Source organism: Cynara cardunculus (genome assembly GCF_001531365.2).
Source record: "Cynara cardunculus var. scolymus isolate 2C chromosome LG 5, CcrdV1, whole genome shotgun sequence".
Lineage (NCBI taxonomy): Eukaryota > Viridiplantae > Streptophyta > Magnoliopsida > Asterales > Asteraceae > Cynara > Cynara cardunculus.
This window is the reverse complement of record NC_037532.1, coordinates 8309914-8318146: the sequence shown is the minus strand read 5'-3', so window position 1 is coordinate 8318146 and position 8233 is coordinate 8309914. Positions and strand designations below refer to the sequence as shown.

Sequence of the window (8233 nt, the reverse complement as noted above, 5' to 3'; positions counted from 1 at the left end):
GTAGATTCAGAAATTTAGTTATCTATCTTCTGAAGTGGACACTTATTTTTGGACGGAGGGAGTATCATTGCTTAGATATTTTCATATGCTAAATATAAACAAAAAAAGAATCATAAAAGATTATGTGAAATACAGCAGAATTTTTAATCCATAAGGTTTCTAATACATATGATGAGAAATCCTAGATAAATCTGGCCTCAAGAAACTCATAGTAAGACAGCATAAGAACCCAAAAGAGCTCATAGATATCGATTGGCTCCTCAGGCCAACAAAGAGTCATACAAAATGAGCAAATTACCAAGTCAACACTTACATAAAAGGGGATCAGCTAGAAAAACATAGATTTTCATAAAACACATCCAAAACAAACTAAAATTGAAACCATACCATGGTAAATGTATCCCGAGTCTCCAAACATTTGATTAGTTTGTATGAATTCTACCTCACTGTAACGATGTCATCGATCTTCAAAATCATTCGGACACACTCTGTAGCTAGAGTGATAGCACTTGTGCTCACAAGCAGTGGTTGCACCACATTCTCCTCCAAAATGTTTGTAATTTGCCCCTTCCTCACATTAATTCCAGCATTGATTTCACCCTGAGCATGCCTGTTTCGAAGCTCTGTCACTATCGCAATTGGATTCAAACCTGCATTCTCAGCCAAAGTGTAAGGAATAACTTCAAGAGCCTCCGCAAAAGATCTTACACAAAAACTCTCCATCCCCTGCAAAACCTTAGACCATGCACCTAGCTGCCTCGAGAGCTCAATCTCTGGGGCACCACCACCTGCAATCAAAAACTTTTTGTTCACTAAGCACCTAACCACACATAAAGCATCATGCAAACTCCTTTCTGCCTCATCAAGAACCAGCAGATTTGACCCACGAACCAAGACAGTTGTTGTCCTACCCATATCCTTAATTCCAGTAACCCTAACAATCTTCCCATCTCCAAGAGAAACCTCCTCTACCATATCTGCATACCCAAGTTTTTCAGCACGGAAATGCTCAATATTTGCGATTGGTAAGCAATTTAATGTCTTGGTAATAAACTCGATATCATCACGTTCCACATCCTTAATCACTAAAATTTTGGCCTTGGCAAGATAATGAAGGGACAAGTCTGTGACTGCATCCCTCAGAATGCTTTTCTGTATCAACAAAACGTTACAACCAGTAGCCTTAATCTTTTTAATCATGCCCAAAATGTAAGTCCTCTCTTCTTTCAAAATTCGATCCATTTGTGTATAATCTGATACTACAATGGACTGTTCGATATCAGTTTTGGGAGGGGATATCTGGAACTGAATGACAGCAATTTTGGCATTCTCGATACGAGTAGGCCCACCGGCTGCGTGACTAACCTTCTTATCAAACACTAGACCCTTGACAAGCTCTGTGTCATCAACCGTTCCCCCAAGTTTCTTCACAATTTTTACATCCCTAAGATCAACTAAATCGGGTTTTGCAGGATCCACAACAGATAAAACAGAATCAACAGCTAAAGGGGCTAATAGCGTAGAGTACTGTGAAACTACCTTGCTGTTAAGGGAAGTGGAGGCTGATTTAACGAGAGATTCGCGATCAGAGAGCTCAACAGGAACTGCCATAGCTGTAAGAATATCGATCGCTTTCACAGAGGCTTTGTGGAGAGAATCCGATACAACAGTTGGATGAATACCGGCATGGAGCAGGGTTTGACATTGTTTCAAAAGTGCGCCAGCAATGACGACGACGGTAGTAGTTCCATCCCCGGCGACAACGTCTTGTGACTTGGAAAGCTCGACAAGCATCTTAGCGGCGGGCTGAAGCACTTCCATCTTATTGAGAATGGTGGCACCGTCATTGGTGATGATAACTTCTCCGGAGGCTGTCGAAATCATCTTGTCCATTCCTTTCGGACCGAGACTGGTACGGACGGCGTCCGCCACCGAACGTGCGGATTTGATGTTGGCCATACGGATATCGTCCTTCCGCTTGTTGTCGACATAGCTCTCCGTCTTGGATGAGCGTGATGCTGTAGCTGTCATGGCTGCCATTTACGTTCGATGATCAGTTGAGAGCTGTAAAGATCTCAATTGTAGATTGAAAACGTAATAGTTGCAGAAACCCTAGGTTGGCTGGAAATGCAAAGGGCTAAAGAGAAACCCTAGTAGTGAAAGGCAACCAAATCACAAACGACTGATGATATCTCTAACAACCGTTAATTACCAAAAAGCCCTTTTATTGATATTTAACAACTGATAAAAGTTATTCTTAGGGGATGTTTTAAAGTTGATGAATGGTTTGGTGTAAAATAATTAAGTGATCAGAATGATTAAAAAACTTTTATGATATAGTGTAAAATGAAATATAATTGTTTGGTGATTGTTTACGATGAAATTAATGTGCTTAATGGTTAAGGGAAACCCATGATACAAAATCATTCAGAGGGTTTTAGAACCATTAAGAGGTAGATTTTTTTTTTACCAAACAAGATTCACCTTTTAATGATTCAGATGTGACCTCTTAATGGAACTGTTAAGAGGTAAACAAACAACTTCTTAAGATTTAGGGGTTGTTTACTCAAACAACCCAGTAAGCTCTCTTACCGGTAAGATTCAACAATATTACTTGTCTCACAGGGTAAAATTTAGTCTATCAGAACGGCATTGTATGCAACATTTCCCCAATAAGCGCTAACCTGGTAAGAGTTATCATCCTAACTTACAAGGTATGACTCTCGGTCCTTGTATTGCTCTTACCGTGTAAGATTCTCGGTACTTGTTATGTTCATTCATTAAAGTATGTGACCTGGTAAGCGCTTACCGGGTAAGTATTTGGTCAATGGCTTCTTAGTCAATTAGCATGGTTTCAACAAAAGGTTTCGTGCTTTCAGTGGTTCATAATGCAAAAATCAATTCTAAACATATAGTTTTTCTATCAAAAAAATTTAATTGTTCATTTACAAAACACAATTTGTCTTTGGTGTCTCGGTGAACATAAATTGATACATGACTCGTTGCAATCATACCATCAAGAAGAGGAGACGTGCTTGTGGTGATGGCAGTTGTTGTTGTCGGTGGAGGAGTTTGCAGGTATTCGTACTTTTCTTAATATTCGAAAAAATAACTGCAAAATTTATACAACAACCAAATTTTTAAAAGAGATGTATATTTGAAAACACCCTCAGCTTCAATTGGTATACCAATACAAATTGATAACCAATTTTTTCTTATTATCATTTTACATCAATTAGACGCGACATGAAGATGCCAAAATTTCAAAATACAAGAAACTATACTAACATGAACGTAAACTCATAAGGTAGCATAACACGTAAATTGTAACACCCAAAACTTGAGTACTTGACTCAAATGGGAAGAAAGGTGCAAATGGAGGACATAAAATGTGAAAGTATGAAAGTTGATTGTCTAGCGGGTGTAATGTTCATTATATGAAGACCAAAGACACAATTTGAAAGTTGAGAGGAGATGTTTGAATGAGAAAGTGGCTCCAGGAGGAGGGTAATTTGAAAGAAAATAAGAGGAAAATGTGAGAATCAAGTGTGATTTGAAGCAAGAAAGTGTTCGAGTGTTATAAGAAGACTTTTATGAGTGCAAAAGCATGAACCGAGAACCAAAATTATGTTTTATGATGTTTAATAGTAATGAATGGTTGTAGAATCATTGTGCATAGGTTTTAAGCCAAAAAGGAGGCCACAAGGCCACCAATTTGATGAGAAAACGTACTAAATTACTTGTATTTGATTATATTTATCTGCAGTTAGTTACATAAATTCAAATGAAGCAAGGCCTTTATCACAAGGGAAAGTAGAAAATGTAGTTCAATGCTAGACATAGTTTATGTTTAAAATGTTGGGAACAAGTATACATTTAGACTTAAATGATATCGAAACCTCTAACATTGTTTACGTTTAAGGGGCCATTCATGAAATGCTTACTGGGTGAGTATTTATCGGGTCACTTACCTTACCAAATTAGCATGTTAGGGTTGTGGATTTTACCCGGTAAGAAGCAACACATTGAACAAGAGGCCCACCTTGTAAGTGATGGTAATGACTCTGAGCGATAAGTGCTTATCAGGTAAGATTGTTCCGTTTTTATGGACAAGAATCTTACACAACTTTAGATATAAAAACTTGAACTCTTATGATGTATGTACACAGATTATTCTGAACCTGATACAAAAGCAACTTTGATTTTTGTTCACATATTTTACTAGTTGTCGTTTGAAGGACCAAAGTTGTCGTTTTAATAGTTGAGGGATAATTAGTGTAATTTCACTCTTTAATGGTGGATGAAATCCCTTTCGGCAAAACACTGATCTTTTGAATTGGTTTGTTCATTGAAAATCGATGACCGATCACCCAAAATTGATGCGGGTTTCGACTCAACCGGTGGCAAGCTGTGAGTTGGAACCATGGCGAGACCTGAGAGGCACGATCGTGATGGTTACCGGCGCATCATCCGGCATCGGCTGGGAATTCTGCATCGACTTGGCCAAAGCCGGTTGCAAAATCATTGCCGCCGCCCGTCGAACCGACCGGCTCAAGGCTCTGTGCGACAAAATTAACAATTTGGATATCTCCGATGATCAGGTGAGGAACGAGAACAACGACGTCCAAGCAGTGGCGGTGGAGCTTGACGTCAGCGCCCATGGTCCTTCCATCGAAGCCTCTGTGCTAAAAGCTTGGAAATCTTTTGGCCGTATCGATGCTTTGATCAACAACGCTGGTATTAGAGGTAACTTGCGATTATATTGTTCATGTCTTCTGTAGTTTTTTGATTTGCACAGAGTAACTGGTAGTACTCAATGCTAATGGTCTGATTTGATGGTAATTTTGGGACTGCTGATGAAATTAGGCATCAAACATATGGATATATATATAAAGAAATAGTTCATTCTTCGCACTCGAAATTGATATAAAGTTGCCTTTGCATTTCTCAATTACTTTTAGGAATTTATCAATTTGAGGATAAAAATGGGGACCATTTGATCTTGAAACCAAAATGTATGCTTTCAACCACAAGGGTGGTGTCTGGTTTGAGCTTGGCTTCAAAGGTCAAAAGTACCTGGAGGTCCCAGGTTCAAATCCGAAAAAGAATAAAAATCTCCTTGTGGTCACGGAGGTTCAAATGCGGTGACTCCGGGCTATCTGCAAAGCAGGTGGTCACCCTGGAATTAGTCGGCTCGTATAGTAGGTTGGATATCCAGGTTAATAAAAAAAAAGAATGTATGCTTTCTATCTGTACCATGTGCAGAATGTATTACATCTGTTTGTATGCTTTCTATCTGTACCGGGTAAGATTCTCGATTTGCAAAATGGCACAGCAAGATTGTTGGTAACTTGGTACAAACCATCATCTCTGACCCGGTAAATGGCAAACAAGTGTTTAGTTACCCGGTAAGAGGCGCTAAGTGTTTAGTGGACAGAGGCCGAGTTTTACTCCCCCTTTCTTACATAAAGCATGCCTACCTGGTTAAACATCTGGGCAACTCGCATCATTCTTCAATTGAAGTTGCTGCAATTTTGCTTTTAGGTCCCGTGAGATATACGTTGAATTTGTCGGAAGAAGATTGGGAGAGAACGTTTAGAACAAATGTAACAGGATCGTGGTTGGTAACGAAGTATGTTGGCCTACAAATGCTTGCTTTTAATCAAGGAGGATCCATAATCAATATCTCATCTACTGCTGGTCTTAATCGTGGTCATCTACCTGGAGCTCTTGCATATGCTTCTTCAAAATCGGCCCTTAATACCATGACAAAGGTAATGCAAACAAATCCGATGTAAATGCATATTTTGGGCAATTGCATAAAAATTGTAGTGCACTTTGTTTCGGTTTCTAATAATATCATATCTTTAAATTTGTTGTGATGATCGATATACATGATGTGGGCATGTGGCCTTTGACTTTATTCGTTAATTGACCTGCCTGATAATCCGTACAGGTAATGGCAATGGAACTTGGTCGACACAGAATAAGGGTGAACTCGATATGTCCTGGGATTTTCAAGTCCGAGATCACGGTGGATCTCCTGCAAAAGAAATGGCTAAAAAACGTGGTTTCAAAAACGATGCCGTTGAGAGAATTGGGCACCACTGACCCAGCCTTGACATCGTTAGTTAAGTACCTAATTCATGGCTCATCCGATTACGTGACTGGTAACATATTCGTTGTAGATTCGGGATACACCTTAGCAGGTGTTCCAATATATTCGTCACTGTGAACCAACTCTGTTACGTCATGCTAGTTTACGATACTTTATGAAAGTCCGTTATACTGGTTCACTAGCCAAATCAGAGGAAAGTATGTCATTTATGCTAAATGTTCTATGGAATCTTTTGCAAGAAGAGTATCACGCGATCCTTGGGGAACCCATACTGTACCGGTCCTATGATCATCAGCGGAAGGTAAATAAAAAAAAAACCCAAACCTAAAGTCTGGCTGTCTGGGCCTAGTAATCAAGGACCAGTCGTAAAAGCGCGATCGGATCATATTTCAACCCAAAGCCCGACCAGGGTCTAGGAAAAATCGCGGGCTTTCTTTTACGACTGGTCCTTGATCGGTTTCAATGTAAAACAATCATAGTTGATATAACTAGTACCCAGGGCTTGGTCGTTTTAATTGGAAAAATTCTAGTTTTTAGACATTTATTTTATGTAACTACTTAAAAATACTTTGTTGACTATAATAAAATATTGTGTGCAATTACTAAGGAGTCGTTTACTAAATGCTTATTCGGGTAAGCGCTTACCAAGTCACATTTCTTTACCGGATTAATATGGCAAAAACCAAGAATCTTACCTGGTAAGAGAAAAGGCACGGACCGAGAGTCTTGTCCGGTAAGTGATGGCGACGACTCTTACCATCGTTAGTGCTTACCGGGTAAATTGTTACATACGATGTCGTTTTGGTAAACTAAAATCTTACCCAATAAGTATGCAATAGAGTTGAATTTTACCGTTAAGTGCTGTGTTTAGGTAAGCGGCCCATAAAACTAGATTTTGGAATTGACGATCTTAAACCACCAAGTTAGACATTTTACTTATATTTAGGGGCTGTTTGGCAGTTGTTGAATGGTTTAGTGCAGAATGATTAAGTGGTCAGGATGATTAAGAGATTCTGTATGATTTAGTGTCAGATAGAAAAAGGTTGTTTGGAAACTGTTCTGAATGACATAAAATTACCATTTTACCCCCAGTCTTGTGTTTAATGAAAATTAACGTTTGACAACAGTTCTGAAGGAAATTTCTAAATGAAAAATAAAAAATAATTAATACGATGGCAACGAATTGAGATGATCAAGTGAGTTTCTGCTGTTTGAAGCATACAACCACAACCTAGTATCTGAAATACATAAAGCAGTGATACTTATATGACTATGTCTATGAGCAATAACCTAGGATTTAGACTTTACCATGCGAGCATAGTTAAAAGTCCACAAGTCTATCCACTATCAATTTGGAAGAGGTGATACTTGGTAAACAATTTGACATATACTCTACCTCCCATGAATGCATTGCACATGCCTTTATGAGTTGGTTCAGAGCAAGTTCTGTATCCATAAAAGCATGGTACTTCAGATATTCATTTGCAACTTGACCCTTCGCAGGTCAGTTATGTTCACACATGATTTTTGAGAAAACATTTGATGTGTTATCACCATGAGTGGCATGCAGACTATGGTACTTCAAGCCATATGCAGTTCATCCCTATATTAAAACAAGACATCACTAATCTTTTTGACAAGCCATCTCATATGTTCCATGTATTCCTAACACATCACCAGCATCTGCTCTTACTTAGAAGCCCAAACCACTAAACTGACCATTGTGATATCAAATAAGAAAAATATTACAGTGATACAAAAGGGGAAAATAGCAAATTGTTCAGATTCTATTTTTCTTATCTTTTGGTGTTGTCTAGGGTTTATGATTCAGAAGAACGGTTGAGACCGATAAGCTACAACGTAGGGAGCGAAGTTATGAAATTGAGAGGTCTTACCTGTGAATCGATTGGTGACTGAGAAGAAGGCGATAGTGGTGACTGATGAAGAAGAAGAGAATGATAGAACAGAGAGTTGCTGGCGATTTCTACAGCCGACCGAGAAGAACAGAGCGTTGCTTGGAGAAATCGAGAGAGCCAGGAACGACGATTAGACCATCCACATCCTGCAATCCATTTACACTTTCAATTGTGCCACATCAGCTTTTGCAATTATCTT

The 8233-nt window shown here is 38.9% G+C and overlaps 2 protein-coding genes across 2 annotated transcripts; one reads left to right on the top strand and one right to left on the bottom strand.

Moving 5' to 3' along the window:
- Window positions 1-224: 224 nt before the first annotated feature.
- LOC112513087 (T-complex protein 1 subunit delta-like) lies at window positions 225-2128 on the bottom strand. Its single transcript, XM_025119212.1, has one exon. The coding sequence runs from the start codon at window positions 2038-2040 to the stop codon at window positions 439-441; it is 1602 nt and encodes a 533-aa protein (XP_024974980.1). The 5' UTR covers window positions 2041-2128; the 3' UTR covers window positions 225-438.
- A 2209-nt stretch (window positions 2129-4337) lies between these two features.
- LOC112512762 (3-oxoacyl-[acyl-carrier-protein] reductase FabG-like) lies at window positions 4338-6419 on the top strand. Its single transcript, XM_025118888.1, has 3 exons — window positions 4338-4746; window positions 5545-5774; window positions 5957-6419. The coding sequence occupies exons 1-3, from the start codon at window positions 4359-4361 to the stop codon at window positions 6233-6235; spliced, it is 897 nt and encodes a 298-aa protein (XP_024974656.1). The 5' UTR covers window positions 4338-4358; the 3' UTR covers window positions 6236-6419.
- Window positions 6420-8233: the final 1814 nt, after the last annotated feature.

Bases quoted from the DNA above. Each gene is read 5' to 3' on its own strand.
- LOC112513087 (XM_025119212.1), bottom strand. From the start codon at position 2,040: ATGGCAGCCATGACAGCTACAGCATCACGCTCATCCAAGACGGAGAGC.
- LOC112512762 (XM_025118888.1), top strand. From the start codon at position 4,359: ATGACCGATCACCCAAAATTGATGCGGGTTTCGACTCAACCGGTGGCA. The intron at 4,747-5,544 runs GTAACTTGCGAT...TTTTGCTTTTAG, and splicing joins CAACAACGCTGGTATTAGAG to GTCCCGTGAGATATACGTTG. The intron at 5,775-5,956 runs GTAATGCAAACA...TAATCCGTACAG, and splicing joins CCCTTAATACCATGACAAAG to GTAATGGCAATGGAACTTGG.